The 17,596-nt window shown below is 39.3% G+C and overlaps 1 protein-coding gene across 4 annotated transcripts in view; it reads left to right on the forward strand.

Moving 5' to 3' along the window:
- PTPDC1 (protein tyrosine phosphatase domain containing 1) overlaps positions 1-17,596 on the forward strand; it is a 95,146-nt gene that overhangs the window by 57,260 nt on the left and 20,290 nt on the right. For 2 of the 4 annotated variants that reach the window (XM_045839823.1, XM_045839822.1), the window contains 4 exons: positions 14,023-14,086; positions 14,562-14,733; positions 16,963-17,043; positions 17,270-17,388. In XM_045839823.1, coding sequence (XP_045695779.1) covers positions 14,026-14,086; positions 14,562-14,733; positions 16,963-17,043; positions 17,270-17,388 — 433 coding nt within the window. In that variant the 5' untranslated portion in view covers positions 14,023-14,025. Of the gene's footprint in view, positions 1-14,022; positions 14,087-14,561; positions 14,734-16,962; positions 17,044-17,269; positions 17,389-17,596 lie in introns of those variants that run through there. The other 2 variants (XM_045839820.1, XM_045839824.1) reach the window with 2 other exon arrangements.

The following is a 17,596-nucleotide window of genomic DNA, read 5'->3' on the forward strand; positions in this document are numbered from 1 at the left end:
TCAGTGGTAGTCTTTTGCCCTAGGAGGCTGCTGATTTTTTTTGTCCAGTATTTTCAAATAATGTTCATTACTTTTCTGCCCTGAGTACCTTGTATCAGTCCTTCAGGTATCCCCCAGAGAGGTTTAAACAAACACATACCATTATATGCAAATAAGGTCTACTTTGCTCCCTCTGGAAGAATCCCACACTGGAAATTCAGGCTGCTGATTTCAAGAGTGCCTGTCAAGCTGGGGAATGGTGGGCAGTGTACAAGTGACAACCTTGCCTTTATCTTGATTCAGCATTTTAAAGTTGCCTGTTCTTGATGCAGCATTTGCTTGGTTGTTGTACATCTTTCAGTATTTTCCAGAGTTCTGACATAGTGGGTTCTGTCAGCTTCTGATTGCTTTTATATTTCTGTTGGTAGGCTGGGTGTTTAGAGCTGTCTACTCCCATCCTGTTGTTGTTATGCCTCTTTTATTCTTGAATAATATTTTTGCCAGATATAAAATTTGCATATGACAGTTATTTTCTCTCAGAAAACTTGAAAAATGTTAATGTCACTTCCTACTAGCCTTCATTCTTTTATGTGAGAAGTGGCTGTCATTCAGATTGGGCTTTTCCTAGAACTGTGTCATTTCTCTCTGGTTGCTTTCAGTATTTTTTGTCTTCAGTTTTCAGAAGTTTTATTATAATGCATGTTGGCATGGATTTCTTCATTGTATCCTATTCAAGGCTCATTTAGCTTCCTGAACAAGTAGATGTAAGTATTTCCCCATTATTGGGAGATTTTTAGCCATAATTTCTTTGCATACCTTTTCAGTCCCATTCTCTTCCTGCTTTCCCTCTGGGACTCAAAATGATACGAATGTTGTTAGCTCTTTAGTTAATGTCCTACAAGCCTCTGAGAATCTGTTCATTTTTATTAGTCTATTTTACTCTCTGTTGTTCATATTGTATAATTTCTTTTGATCTGTCCTCAAGGTCAATAATGATATTCTCTGTCATCTTCACTATATACTATTGAGCCCATCCAGAGAGTTTTAATTTTATTTTTTAAATATATTTTATTGATTATGCTATTACAGTTGTCCCATTTCCCGCCTTCATTCCCCTCTACCCTGCAAACCCTCTCCCACCCATATTCCCTGCCTTTAGTTCATGTCCATGTGTCATAAGTTCTTTAGCTTCCACATTTCCCATACTGTTCTTACCTTCCCCCTGTCTATTTTCTACCTGCCATCTATGCTACTTATTCTCTGTACCTTTCCACCCTCTCTTCTCCTCCCACTCCCCTGTTGCTAACCCTCCATGTGATCTCCAATTCTGTGGTTCTGTTCTTGTTCTAGTTGTTTGCTTAATTTATTTTTGTTTTTGTTTTAGGTGTGGTTGTTAATAATTGTGAGTTTGCTATCATTTTACTATACATGTTTTTTATCTTCTTTTTCTTAGATAAGTCCCTTTAACATTTCATAAAATAAGAGCTTGGTGATGATGAACTCCTTGAACTTGACCTTATCTGAAAAGCACTTTATCTGCCCTTCCATTCTAAATGAAGGCTTTTCTAGATAGAGCAATCTTGGATATAGGTCCTTGCCTTTCATGACTTGGAAAACTTCTTTCCAGCCCCTTCTTGCCTGACAAAGATGGTTCTTCTCAGATGGTAAGTTACAAAAAGGAGGGTAGAATAGGAGGAAGTCTGTGTTGTTGGATTAGAATTGGTAATATCAGGGTGAACTCTTTGCTTTAAATATACATTCATACCTAAATAAGTATGTATGTAAATGTGTGATGTGTTTGCATGTATGTAGTACACATATTCCTTAGCTCTGTCCATTGAGAGGGTCTGTTGGTGACAATACTCTAACAGCACTGAGCACAACTAGTACCCAGATTTGATTTCTAAATACTGGTATTCACCAGCAAACAGCAAGGCTTCTTGGATATTATCATGAGGAAACAGACACACCCAAATTGAGAGGCATTCTACAAAATAACTGGCCTGTACTCAAAAGTCAAGGAAAGACTGAGGAACTTGTTCTAGAGTGAAATGAATGAAGGAGACAGAACAATTTAAATATGGCATTGTGTGAACATTGTATGGAATGATTTTACTATAAAGAATATTGAGATAATCAGTGAAGCTTGAGTGAAATCTGCGGAATAAAGGGCAACTAGTTATGGATTAATTGTAATTTTCTGACTTGGGAATTGTAGGCAATGTCTTTGTTTATGGGAAATAAATGCTAAGGTATTTGGAGTAATGGGGAAGCCTGACTGCATCTTACTCTCAGATGGTTCAAGAGAATATATTCTTAATGTTAAAACTTTTCTGTAAGTTTGAGCTTGGTTCAAAATAAAAAAAATAAAACAAAATACTCTCCAAAAAGTTTTTAAAATTAAAACCAAGTTGTTTAACTGTGTTGCATGCTGCTGCATAGGCAGAGAAGACAGTCCACTTTGAAACAGAGGCCATTAGAGACTTTATCAAGAGCAAGTTCCATTGGGCAGTGGAGGTTGAGACCAGAGTTAAACAGAAGTTGAGGATGAGACCTGTGACAAAAGGAAGTGGAAGATATGGTCAGTTTTTTTACTTTAAATGTGGAGGGAGTGCAGAGGGGCCCTCAGAAGAAGGGAAATCCTAGTGAAGGATCTGGAAACAATGATGTATACTAGTATGTATGGAATATTTAAGAGTTATCCTAAACAAGGGAGGTCTTGAGGAAGTTCTGTCTTCCAGTATTTGAAAATCTTGCCAAAGAGATGCTTTGTTTTTTTATTTTTAGAAGGTTGAACTAGAAGCAGTGTTTACAGAGAAATTGATTTTGATTCAACATTAGAAAACCTGTTGAGCTGCCCAGCAATTGAATCCTTAGTTGCTGTGTGAGAAGTGAGCCTCCTGTCACAAAAAGTGGAAAACAAGAAGCTGGAAAGTAGGTGTTCCAGCCCAGTTCCTAAATGTGACTCCTTTATTGATTTAGGATTGAGATTATAGATGGATCTGCTCCTAGCACATTCTCAGACTCATTGTTGCACAAGTGTTTAAGTCAGAATTATTAGTGCTTTCTGAAATCTTGAGTATAACAGGAAATTACCAGTTCTTGAGGTTCCTCTTTAATTTTGCTGATTATTATGCTTATTACAAGTGTAGATAATTTCACATTTGCAATGATCAGTATCTCATTTAGTTCTAAGAGTCTAAACAGTGTATCATTAGCAATCTATAATTGATCCCAATTTAAATTTTTAAATTGATTTTTAGGTTGTAGTACAAATATGCTTTGTTATAGATGTGTAAAACAAAAATGTGGGTATATGTAACTGAATTGACCCACAAAATTAATAATGAGAAATATCTGGGGTCAAGAAGGTTGGCACAGGAGGGAGATGGCGACGAGGTAGGAGAGAGCAGATTCCACTTCCCCCTACACACTGGAGGAAAACCTAGCTGATCTATGGAGGAACAGAGCAAATGGCCAATAGTACCCCAGCATATATGAAAATAAGAGTCCAAAAAATTATAGGGGACACTGAAAAACCAGACAATAAGGAGACTGCTTCAGGACAATAAGGTCCCAGGGACCAGCATGGGGGCCAGGGTGGCTGCAGCTCCAAGGCCCGGCGCCTGCTGCTGGGTCTGCCACAGAGTCCTTGGGAGAGAGCTGGGTCAACTGCTCCCTCCCCGGCCAAACAAGGTTTAAGCAGCACCGGGAGAGACCTGGTTGCTTGAAGTCGCAGAGAGGGGAATAAGGACAAGTGGCAAACACACAGGGGCTGTGATCACCTACAGTCTATAGATGCCAGCTCAGGAGAGTTGAGAGTCTCACAGTGATGGGCCCTGACCCCAATAGTCACTGGTCTGGCTGGAGAATTGACTGTGGGAGAAGCCAGGCTGCTGTACAAAGCAGCAAGCTTGAGTAGGAGGAATTTCTCAAAAAGTAAAAGTGAAAAGAGAGACACTGTTTGGGGAATTCTCCTGCAGCAATCACTCTGGCCTACTCCCCACCCAACCGGGCAGCAATCCCAAGGATGTGCAGAAGGTTATGTAGAAGGCCCTGCACACCCCCATAGCACTGAGAAGGATGGGCGCCCGAACCTGTGGGACTGAGGCAGCCTGGCGAAGTGCCCGTACCCCAGCCCATAGCGGTGACCCTCGGGAAAGTGCCCTCTCAGCAAGGCCTGGGTCCTACACCCAATGCACCAGGGAGAGGGGCCAGACTACCTCTCAGGAGTGTGCCCATTAGGATGATTGAGTGCAGATCCAGAAGGGAGAAAAGCCATACCAGTTTCCCCTAAGCCTGCTGCAGCCAGCAAGACCAGAAAAACGGGTTAGGCCAGTTTGAAACCAACAAGAACCTTTTTTTTCTCTTTTTTTTTAAAGATTTTATTTATTTATTTTTAGAGAAGGAAGGGAGGGAGATAGAGAGAGAGAGAGAAACATCAATGTGCAGTTGCTGGGGGTCACAGCCTGCAACCCAGGCATGTACCCTAGCTGGGAATCAAACCTGCGACACTTTGGTTCATAGCCTGTGCTCAATCCACTGAGTTACGCCAGGCAGGGCCACCTTTTTTTTCTAAGTAATTTTTAAATTTTCATTATTTTTTATCTTTCAATTCCTTTTTCTTTTCTTTCCTTCTTCCTTGTTTTATTCCTTCTTCCTTTCCATTTTATCTGTTCTTCCTTCCTTCTTCTTTCTTTTTTAAGTACCCACCAGTGAGACAAAAAAACCTGGAACTGTGAAAAGACCAGAGTTGGACCCAAAGAGGGGGCATCCCAACAGCTGAGACAGTGTGACAAATTTCACTTTGCTATTACAGAGAACCTGCAAGTCATTACATATTTGTATTATCATTTTTTCATTATTCTTACATCTTTTAATACTATTTTTCTATTCCTCTTCTTTCTGTATAGTTTTCTTTGCCTGGCTGGTTATATTGAGTCATTTGACAGGTTTCCCCTGTTCTATCTTTCATAGTGTATTGCTAATTTACTGTCCTTCACTTCATTTGGGTTCCATTAGCACACTACTCAAGGTCCTATACACCCTATTCTTGTTATCCAGATCACATAGATTCTGTCATATGATTGTTGCTCTAATATTATTGTAAGTAATAGCTGTTCCATACAATTGTAAATACTTCACAACACCCCTGCGAGATCTTAGCCCATTCATGGTTTCCTGAACTCTATTACTGTAGTGGTTAACTCTATTCTCGCACACACTAAACCTATTTACTATCCTTTCTTTCACCTTACCTCAGAATCTGACCTCCCACAACCTCACTGCTTTCTAGATCCAACTCAAAATCCTTCCCTCCCCAACAAGAGTCCTATCTTCTTTCCATCCTTTCTAAAAAGTGGCTAGTTGAGTGGAAGATCATGGTTAACACTACATATAGCCAAAGGATCACCTGTCTCTTCTCTACTGACTTGTACTGTAAATATCATAGAATACTTTCCTGTGGTCTTAAACCATTTTTTAAAAGATTTATGTATATTTATTTTTAGAGAAGGGAAGGGAGGGAGAAAGAGAGAGAGAGAAACATTAGTGTGTGGATGCCTCTCATGTGGACCGCAACCCAGGCATGTGCCCTGACTGGGAATTGAACCTCCGATGCTTTGGTTTGCAGCCAAAACTCAATCCACTGAGTTACACCAGCCAGGGCTGTCTTAAACCATTTTGCCTTCCCCCTCCAACTGATCACAGAAAGGAGTAGGTGGAAGCTGTGAACACCAGGATATCCACTGGAAGAGGAAACCCAACAACAAAGGAACCACCAACAGATAACAACAGAAGAAGGTGAAGGAGGGAGTGGAAGCCACACTAACCTCAATCTAGGACCTCTCTGGAAATACAACTAAATAGTGGAGAAATTACCCAGAGCAAACAACTGAACAAACACAAGAGAGAATCCTCAAAACCTTCCATACACAGAAGAACCAGCTTCAACACAACCTGCCCTCACCAGCACAACAAAATACAAGATGTGGTGGAGAGAGTGACTCTCATTTAACCAGCTGGTGGGAAGGACCCACCAAAGAAGGACCAACAACAATCAAAACCCAAAGACAATCACAGAGCCAACTTAAATGACAGCCCAGGACCAGTGAGCTTGGGAGATCAAGAAGACTGCATCACTGAACCTCACAGGTATTCTACCATAGAAGTTCACACCATAAACCCAGGGAGTCAGAACAGATCAATTTTAGAAGCTGAGGCTAACAAGAAGAGTCTCACAAACAATGGGAAGACAAAGAAACAATCCTCAAATGAAAGGAAGGGAGGAAGCCTCAGAAAGAATGCTGAATGAAATAGAGGCAACTCAACTATCAGATATTGAGTTCAAAGCCATGGTTATTAGGAAACTCAATGAGCTCACAATGAATTACCAGAAACTACAGGGAAACTACAATGAGCTCACTGCAAATTACATGAACATGACAAAGGAAATAGAAACTATCAACAAGGGCCAAGAGGAAATGAAGAATACGATTTCTGAACTGAAGAACACAGTAGAAGGGATGAAAAGCAGGATCAATGAGGCAGAAGATCGGATCAGTGAGCTGGAAGACAAAGTAGGAAAACACACCCAGAAAGAGCAAGAAAAGGAAAAGAGGCTCAGAAAGAATGAAGAGGGATTAAGAGAAATGCAAGACAAGATGAAACGTAATAATATCCCTATAGTAGGGATACCAGAAGGAGAAGAAGAAGAACAAGGGATAGAAAATGTATTTGAAAAAGTAATGATGGAAAACTTTCCTAATTTGAGATGAGAAAAAGTCACACAAATCCAGGAAACACAGAGAGTCCCAGTCAAGAGGAACCCAAAGAGACCCACCTCAAGACACATCATAATTAAAATGGCAAAATTTAAAGACAAAGAGAATCTTAAAGGCAGCGAGGGAGAAACAGGAAGTAACATACAAGGGATTCCTGATAAGGTTAGCAGCTGACTTCTCCATGGAAATGCTCCAAGCCAGAAGAGAATGGCAAGAAATGTTCCAAGTAATGAGAGCCAGAGGACTGCAACGAAGGCTGCTTTACTCAGCACGTCTCCCAATCAAGATAGAAGGCCAAATAAGAAGCTTCCCAGACAAAAGAAGTCTAAAAGAATACACCTCCATCAAACCAGCTCTGCAAGAGATGCTAAAGGGACTGCTTTAAGCAAAGGAAGGAAAAGACAGAGACAGAGAGGAACAAGGTATGAAAATGGCAATGAATAAGTACCTATCAATAATAACCTTAAATGTAAATGGATCAGATGCTCCAATCAAAAGACATAGAATAACTGAATAAGTAAGAAAGCATGACCCACACATATGCTGCATACAAGAGACCCACCTCAGGACAACAGACCTTCACAGACTGAAAGTGAAGGACGGGAAACAAATTTCCCAAGCAAATGGACAGGGGAAAAAAAGCCGGAGTAGCAATGCACGTATCAGACAAAATAGACTTCAAAAAAAAGGGCCATAAAGAGAGACTCAGAAGGTCACTTCATAATACTCAAGGGAAGAATCCACCAAGAAGACATAACCATTGTAAATATATATGCACCCAACATAGGAGCACCAAAATACATAAAGAAAATCTTAGAGGACTTCAAGAAAGATATGGACAGCAACACAATTATAGTGGGGGATTTTAACACCCCTCTGTCAAAAATGGACAGATCCTCCAAACAAAATATCAACAAAGATATTGTGGCATCAAGCAATGCCCTAGATGAAATGGACTTAATTGATATAGGTAGAACCCTTCATCCCAAAGAAGCTAAATACACATTATTTTCAAATGCACGTGGAACATGTTCAAACATAGACCACATGATAGGACACAAAGCAAGCCTCAACAACTTTAAGAAAATTGAAATCATACCAAACATTTTCTCAGACCACAAGGGACTGAAGCTAGAAATGAACCCCAAGGGAAAAAACTCAGAACACTCAAACTAATGGAAATTGAATAGCATACTATTAAACAATGAATGGGACAAGAATGAAATTAGAAAAGAAATCAAAAAGTTTCTAGAAACAAATGAAAATGAACTCACAATAACCCAAAACTTATGGGACACAGCCAAGGCAGTCCTGAGAGGACTAGTGATACAGGCCAACCTAAAAGAGATAGAAACATTTCAAACAAACAACATAACCCTACATCTACAAGAACTCGAGGAACAACAACAAAGACAGCCCAGAGCAAGTAGAAGGAAGGAAATAACCAAGGTCAGAGCAGAATTAAATGACATAGAGACTAAAAGCACAATTCTAAGGATCAATGAATCCAGGAAAAGATAAACAAAATTGACAAGCCTTTGAGTGGGCTCATCAGGATAAAAAGAGAGAGGACCTAAATAAACACAATCAGAAATGAAAGAGGAGAGATTACAGAAATACAAAGGATTGTAAGAAAGTACTATGAAGAACTGTATGCCAAGAAATTTGAAAGCCTAGGTGAAATGGACAAATTTCTAGGAAAATATAGCCTCCCAAAATTGAATGCAGAAGCAGAAAGCCTGAACAGACCAATAACAGCAAAAGAAAATGAAGCAGTAATCAAAAAATTCCTGACACTCAAAAGCCCTGGACTTGATGGTTTCACAGGAGAATTCTACAAAGCACTGAAGGAACAGCTAACTCCTGTCCTTCACAGACTATTCCAAAAGTCCAAAAAGATGGAAGACTCCCAAACTCCTGTTATGAAGCCAGCATTATCCTAATTCCAAAACCAGGTAAAGACACAACAAAAAAAACTTAATGCCAATATCGCTGATGAACACAGATGCTCAAATCCTTATCAAAATATTGGCATACCACATCCAACAGTACATTAAAAAGATCATACACCATGTCCAAGTCAGATTCATCCCAGGGATACAAGGATGGTACAATATTTGCAAATCATTAAATGTAATACATCACATAAATAAAAGCAAAGACCAAAATTACATGATTATATCAATAGATGTGGAAAAAGCATTTCATAAAGTACAGCACGCATTTATGATAAAAACACTCAGCAAAGTGGGAATACAGGGAGTATTACTCAACATAATAAAACCCATATATGAGAAACCTACAGCCAACATCATACTCAATGGGCAAAAAGTAAAATCTTTTCCACTAAGATTAGGAAGAAGACAAGGTTGTCCACTTTCACTACTTCTATTCAACATACTATTGGAAGCTTTAGCCACAACAATCAGACAAGAAAAGGAAATAAAATGCATCCAAATTGGAAAGGAGTAAACAAAACTGTCATTATTTCCTGATGACATGATAGTGTACACAGAATATCCTATATACTCTGCCAAAAAACTACTCAACCTAATAAATGAATTTGGCAAAACAGCAGGATACAAAGTCAATATCCATAAATCAAAGGCATTTTTGTACACCAACAGTGAAACACAGAAGCAGAAATCAGGGAAAAAATCCCATTTGATATAGAAACAAGAAAAATAAAATACCTAGGAATAAACCTAACCAAGAGGGTAAAAGACCTATACTCAGAAAACTACACAACACTGAATCAAGGAAGACACAAACAAATGGAAACATATACAGTGTGCATGGATTGGAAGAATTAACATCATCAAAATGTCCATACTACCCAAAGCAATTTACACATTCAATGCAATACCTATTAAAGTAGCAAATGCATATTTCACAGGCATAGAACAAACACCTCAAAAATTTATATGGAAACAGAAACCATCCTGAATAGCTGCTACAATTTTGAGAAAGAAAAGCAAAGTAGGAGTGATCACAATACTTGATACCAAACTGTATTACAAAGCCACTGTAATCAAAACAGCCTGGTACTGGCATAAAAACAGGCACATGGACCAATGGAACAGAATGGAGAGCCTAGAAATAAACCCAAATCCCTATGGTCAAGTAATATTTGACAAAGGGGGCAGCAACATAAAATGGAGTAAAAATAGCCTCTTCAAAAAATGGTGTTGGCAAAGTTGGACAGCTACATGTGAAAAAATGAAACTCGAGCACCAACTTACACCATACACAAAAATAAATTCAAGGTGGATAAAAGATTTAAATATAAGCAGTGACACCATTAAAGTCCTAGAGGAGAACGCAGGCAGGAAAATCTCAGATATTTCATGCAGCAACATTTTCACTTATATGTCCCCTAGAGCAAGGGACATAAAGGAAAGAATAAACAAGTGGGATCTCATCAAAATAAAAAGCTGCTTCATGGATAAACAAAACAGTATTAAAATAAAAAAAGAACCAACTGTATGAGAAAACATATTTGCCAATGATTCCTCAGACAAGGGTTTAACCTCCAAAATACCCGAAGAACTTACACGACTCCACTCTAAGAAGACAAACAACCCAATTACAAAATGGGCAAATGACTTGAACAGATACTTCTCTGAGGACATGCAGAGGATCCAGAGACACATGAAAAGATGCTCAGTATGGCTAGCTAACAGAGAGATGCAAATTAAAACCACAGTGAGATACCACTTCACACTGGTCAGAATGGTCATCATAAACAAAGCAACAAACTACAAGTGTTGGAGAGGTTGTGGAGAAAAGGGGACCCTAGTGCACTGTTGGTGGGACTGCAGACTGGTACAGCCACTATGGAAATCACTATAGAATTTCTTCAGAAAACTAAAATGGATCTGGTTTTGACCCAGCAGTTCCACTGCTAGGATTTTATCCTGAGAACCCTGAAACACCAATCCAAGAGAACCTATGCACCCCAATGTTCATAGCAGCACAATTTACAATAGCTAAGTGCTGGAATCAACTTAGGTGCTCATCAGTAAATGAATGGATAAAAAAACTGTGGTACATTTACTCAATGGAATTCTATGCAGCAGAAAGAAAGAAGAAGCTCTTATCCTTTGTGACAGCATGGATGGAACTGGAAACCATTATGCTAAGTGAAATAAGCCAGGCAGTGAAAGACAAATACCATATGATCTCACCTTTAACAGGAACCTAAACAACAAAACAAACAAACAAGCAAAATATAACCAAAGACACTGAAATAGAGAACAGACTGACAGTGTTCAGAGGGGAGAGGAGAGGGAATTTCAGGGGAATTTCAGGGGAAAAGGGGAAGGGTTTACAGGAACAAGTACGAAGGACACATGGGCAAAAACTAGAGGGGGTGGAAATAGGAGGGAGGTGGGGAGAACTGGAGGGATGGGCTGGGATGCGAGTAAAATACAGAAAACTGTACTTGAACAGCAATTAAAATTTTAAAAAATAATAAAGTATTAATTCTGAAAAAAAAAAGAAGCTTGGCACAAAACCCTGTCAGAGACAGCATCTCTTGATCCATATTTTCATGCTGTATTTCTCTCTGACCTCAGAAAGAAACCTATGTTGAGTTGCTAAAAATATTACTTACCTTTTTCAGTGTATTCATCCTTGGTTGTTGAAATATGTAAATAAAAATACAAACCTTCAAAATTAATTTTGCTTAGCAGTCATATCATCCCCAGAAATTTAGTAAATGAGAAGCACAGAATCAAAAAAGGTTCTAGTCCTGAAAATGTCTGCCCTCTTTTTAAATAAAATAATGTTTATTTAAAATTATTTTAAATAAAATAATGTTTATAATAACATTAATATCTAACAACTAAGGAATGATTAGTTTGATATGTCATAACTATTGTCCTTTCATTAATGAGACTAAAGCAAAATGTGTATTTACAATATGATTATATGTATGCAGAAAATCCACATGGACAAAGACTGGGGGGATACGGGTCTAGAGTGTTATGGGTGGGACTTATGATGCACTTCCCTATTGTAAAGCCATTTGGTATATATTAAAACTAGTTTCCAAAAATGGATTTGACTGTGTATTGGGCATTTTGCCAAGGAACAGTCTGAAGCATGAGATGGTGGGGCGACAGTTCTGTTGTGTCTAGGGGAAACACAGGCCTCTGCCTTCACCTACCCATAGTTGGGCAGTGCTCCGTTTCAGCACCAGTCTAGCTTCAGGCTCATCCCAGCACCCACAGAAGCCTTGGGTGATGTCAAGGACATTCTGAGAAAGAGGGCTGCTTCAGCTCCACTTCCCTAAATATCTCTAGTCACTTGCACTCAACTCTGTAGATGTCCTTGGAGTTGCAGACATTGGGATCTCCCATTCACTGCTGAGACCTCCTGTTTGCCACCTCACAGGCCTTGTATCTCAAATGGAGCTGACCTGCCTAGTTGTCACACACCTGCTCCTCACTAGCTCCCTTGTTAACCAGCTTCAGTGTCTCTTGCTCACTTAGGCAGGAAGTCCCAGCACTGTCTCCTGCTCCTGTCTTCCAGCTGCCATTTATCAACCCCTGTACTGTCTCATACCCAGGCTTTGCTCCATTTATAGTCAGTGTCCCAGTAGGTCTCTAGTCTTGGACTTCCAGCTCTCTCTCTGTAGGGCAGCATTAACCACTGCATGGGTACTTGTTCAGCAGCTTGATTCCAACTCCCTGTTCCCCAGGTAGCAGGCACAGACCCCTTAGTTTGAGCACTTAGGGCCATCTGCCATCAGGTTCCAACTTGCCTTCTATGCTGCACCTACTCTTTTCTCTCCTGTAAAGCTCTGGAAGCCTGAAAAAGTTACTCTCAGTTGGCTGTGTACTAAATAATCACAGCATAGTGCTACACTGTGAGTAGGCATTTGAGCACCAAATTGTCTATCTTATTTGACAGAGTGCATCCTGCTGGGGAGATTGCCGGAGGTGGGGGGGTGCATTTTTAAAAAGTGCTTGCTTAAGGCATTATTAATTGTTAGAATAAAACAGGACAAAATAAAAAAGAGCCCTATCTGTGGCAATAGATTGTTTCTGTATGCACACAGCTGAAATAGAAGTTTGGAGACTGGCAGACAGAAAGAGGAAGGCTGGGGTGGGAGTAGGGGGCAGTACAGCCTGACATTAACCAGGGAGGAGGCGGACAATTGGTGATTGTTAGAGTTTCTGTTCTCTTTATATTCTTTATCCTCAAGTTGCAACCTCCCCCTCACCCAGTTCCTTTAAAAAATGTGATGCTTAGTGAGGCTTTTTGTTTTTAGGTTGTTTTTTTTCTTTTGTATGCTTCTGCCAAGACATTATTCAAGTTTCTTTTTCCCGTCACTGACAAAATGCATATAATTGTATTTTGAGTTTTTGAGAAGTCTGGCTATTATAACTACCCAATAAAGGTATTACCAGGAATTGGGTTTTCACATTCTGAAGATAAAAATACAAAACTGTTTTCTGATTAATTTATCAGCCCTAAAGATGTCTTTATTTGTTTTATCCAACTATTTAATAGTTCTATGAAGAAAACAGAAAACTTTTTGATTTTGAAAAATGGAATGATGTTTTAATAATGTTATCAGATATCCTGCATGTCCCATTTCATTACAATTAATTTTCTGTCCTGTTCCTGAGAGTAGTGAAAAGAACTTTTTTCAACATGTTCAGAGAATAGATATGAAATAAAAGAATTGAAACCTTTTAGTGTATGTGTAAAAGACAGTGTTTACATCATAAAGACATTTTTCTAAATCCATTATAGTATTTTAGATGTAATTTTTGAGCAGTCAGATCTTTTAAATGTGTTTGAAAAACAAAATAGACTAGTCACAATTTAGGAATAATTTATTTAAAAAACATGTTAATCCTCCACATAGTTGAACAATCTCTCCAAACCACAGTTCAATTCCTGTGGGACTTGGCCTGTACATCTCTGAGTGGGAATCAGTAGTTTCTTTGTTCATCGCTATGGAAACAAGTCAGCCTATCCTGAATGGCTGTTAGATCATGCAGAGTGATGCTCATATCTCAGTGTAACTTCATCACGGAGCAGGCTGGCGCTGACATCTCCTGGCCTCCAGTTCTCCTGGCCAACTGCAGCATGCAGGACTCGCCCCAGCGGCTCTCAACCCTTCCCTTTCTCAGCTCCTTCTTACAGGGCTGCTGACACTCAGCCTCAGGCATCAGACTACGACTGTTGACTGTCGCAGGGGCATCCCGGCTCTGTCACCAAGATGCTCTCCTCTTCTTCTCTCCAGGTGATGCTAGCTGTGTCCTCCATCAGCTGTGCCAAGAGAAACCCAACTTGCCCCAAGAGAAAAAGTAAACTTCCTTTTCTTCTTAAAGATTGCCACACCTTTGAGTTTAAATTTAAGGAATTTGAAGAGGCTGGGCTGTGTTTATATCTTTTTAAATTTTGACAATTCTATATTATATGTTTTACCATCATCTGTTATGCTAAGAGTTTTAGTGACTATGTAATAGGAGATAAAGTGATTGAATGTTTTGTTTTTATATTAAAAATATAGTTTTTGAACAAACCTCATTCCCTTATGAAAGATCTGCTTTTAGAGTTGCTTCCTCTATGTGACCACTGTGGCATGTGGAAATTGTGTCTGAAAGTGTTTGCTATATTAAGAGATACTGCACTTGGTTTTAATGATTTTAATCTTGACAAAGTAAAGGGGAGTTAGCACCAGCTCCTTATCTACAATCCTGAGACAAAGTGGAAACTATTCCCCAGGTCACTATTCCGTTTGGAGAGTGGAATTTTGAATCCCTTCCTTGTATATTCTAGGCAATTCAGGACGTCCAACACCAAAGTATACAAAAGTGGGAGAGCGTTTACGACATGTCATTCCTGGACATGTGGCCTGCTCTATGGCATGTGGGGGCAGATCATGCAAGTACGAAAATCCAGCCCGCTGGAGTGAGCAGGAGCAGGCCATTAAGGGCATCTACTCGTCCTGGTGAGTGATTCTGTCATCTGTGGTAGCTCTCACCTGCAGTTGTGTAGGAAAAGGGAATGAAGATATCTGTGGTGCCTGGTGGCTGGATGCTGTGGAAGAGGGAGTGTGGGGATTTGAAGTTGGAACCTTGCTTCCAATCCCTGGCCTTGCTGCCTGACAAGCTGTGGCCTACTCACACAGGTACTCTGAACCTCATTTTTCTCCTCTGTGAAATGGAAATAATATAAATAACTCCATAGGGTCTTTTTTTAATTAAGTGAAATAATGTATGTAAATATCTTAAGGAAATGATAACAAGATAAATAGCTTTTAAATTTCAGAAATTGCTAGAAATGTTAAAAATGTTGAGCTATAAATTTGAGAAATTATGAGGTACATATGTAGTTTTCAGTTTCATAAAGGTAAGCCATAGCCTTGTTTAAATTTTGGTCCTATACTCTGAGTGAAAGGACCCATTTTCACACACATATTCTTCTAGTCTGTCTCACTAGGAGTGCAATAAGTTGTTGGTTCAGTGGACAATATAAGATGCTTGCACTTTTTATGGTGTGTAGGTGCAATTGAATCATTGAATCATACTGCTTTTTATTATTGCTAGTAAACTGTCAAGTATATCTTTTCGGTGTGGTGCTATCTGAAGAGTTTTGATAATCAGACCAAATCCCATTTGAAACACACTTAGAGGAAATCACTGTTTAAAGAATTCTAGTGGTGAGTCATTTTGTATAGCGAGAATTCATTTACATTTTAGATATTTGTCGACAAACAACTTCAACTTGCAACCCATACTTTTTCATGTTGGATTTTCTGGTTACATGGGTAGTGATGTGGTGGGGGAACCACTGTCACTGTTCTCCACAGATCATATTCTGGTCTTTCACTGTCATTTTTTTTATTTTATTTTAATCATTGTTCAAGTACAGTTTTCTCCCTTTTACTCCCAATCCAGCCCACCCTCCCAACCCTCCCCACTTCCCTCCCATTACCACCCTCCCCCTAGTTTTTGTCCAAGTGTCCTTTAAATTTGTTCCTGTGAACCCTTCCCATTGCCCCCTGAAATTCCCTCTTCTCTCCTCTGTGGTCACTGTCTTTCTTCAAGAATGTTATGAAAAAGCAAACACTGTTCCTGAGGTGTGGTCTGACAAGTAAGTTTCCAATAATGAAGCATAAGACCACATAAATATTTTTGATTTATTGTTGACTGAACCATCTGAGTCTCTTTAACCTGTTTTGATTTCATGTTACATCTCTTTTCATATTAAATGCTATTAAATTTGGGGGTTCTAAAGCTTTTGGGGTCCCTGTTGAATTTCAGGCATTGCCCTGGGGAGAGGGTTGTTATCTTTTTGGATCCTGCCCTCTTCATTTAATGTTATTTCTCTCAAGTTGTGACCCACAACTTTCAATAGACTGCCTGACGTACCTTTTACCAGAATACTGATGAGAAATTCGACCAGAACGAGGTGAAGTCAGAGCCCTAATAAGGGATAGTCTATTTGTACACTCAGTAAACATGCATTTGGCTACAGACCGGGGACTGTGCTAGGCACTTTCAAATTATTATCTCATCTTCATAAAACTCTTGTAAGGTAGGCATTGGTAGTGTCATTTTATTGATATAGGCATTGAGGTCCAGAGAAACTAAGTAATGTGCTATACAGCTAGAAAGTAGAAAGGCCAGCATTTGAAACTAGGCCCAACTAATTTCAAAGTTCTTATTTTTTGCTAAATTGCAATAATTCAGCATTTATTTATAACCACATGTGGGGATTTTTGTTAAAGACTTTGCATCCACATCATGTTAAATTTGAACACCAACCCTACGAGGCAGGTATTTTTATTCCAATTAACACATACTGAACTGCAGATAGCTCAAGAACTAGAAATGCCTTCTAGTCAGTCCTCAAATGACTAATAACCTTTGGATAACTCACCTAGACTGTCACCTTTGCTGCCAGTTGAACTTTTCTCTATCATGTGCAGTAGAATCTCTTGAGTGTCCTTAAAAATGCTTTGTTGTAGTCTGTAAATACTTTTTCCAGAGATTTAAGCAGCTAGCGTATTTTAGAATCTTAATCATAATGCAAAATTGAAGCCAGATTTGTATAGGAATTCTTATCTTACAGAGTTATTGAAATTATAGGAAAACTAGTGGACTGCTCTCTCAGTCCTTGGAGCTGGAACATTCTGGATTTTGTGTATCTTACCAGTCCCTCCTCTCATCTGTAGGGTCACTGATAACATCCTGGCAATGGCTCGCCCATCCACTGAACTCCTTGAGAAGTACCACATCATTGAGCAGTTTCAGAGGTAAATGCCACATTGTTCACACACAGTTTTGTAAGCCAGCCTGTAAGTTTTCTCCTTCATTGCTTTTGGCTTTGATGGAAGCGTATTTTCATTTTAATGATAGATATAAATAGCTTATTTCAAATAGGAAATTTGAGAATAATTAATATTGTTTATTAATGCCAAAAGTGATTTAACAGTGCTAGCTAGCTGCCGATATGACTAACTTTTTTCTTTTTCCTTTGAGTCATGGCTTAAAAACAATCATTAACCTGCAGCGGCCCGGTGAGCATGCCAGCTGTGGGAACCCTCTGGAGCAGGAAAGTGGTTTCACGTACCTTCCTGAAGCTTTCATGGAAGCGGGCAGTAAGTCCTTACACACTCCTACCCATGAGTTATCAAGGGCAGTACTCAGAGCCTTTTGTCTGCTGAGCTCTTAGATTTAAAAGGTGATGGAAATAAATGCTTACTGCATGGTGGTAGGGCTCCTAAAACATGAAGATGAGTTAACTTTGACTTTAAGGAATGCTACCTTTTGTGTGTGTGTGTGTGTGTGTGTGTGTGTGTGTGTGTG

Source organism: Phyllostomus hastatus, unplaced genomic scaffold (assembly GCF_019186645.2).
Source record: "Phyllostomus hastatus isolate PE091 unplaced genomic scaffold, TTU_PhHast_1.1 phas_contig_312, whole genome shotgun sequence".
Classification (NCBI taxonomy): Eukaryota; Metazoa; Chordata; class Mammalia; order Chiroptera; family Phyllostomidae; genus Phyllostomus; species Phyllostomus hastatus.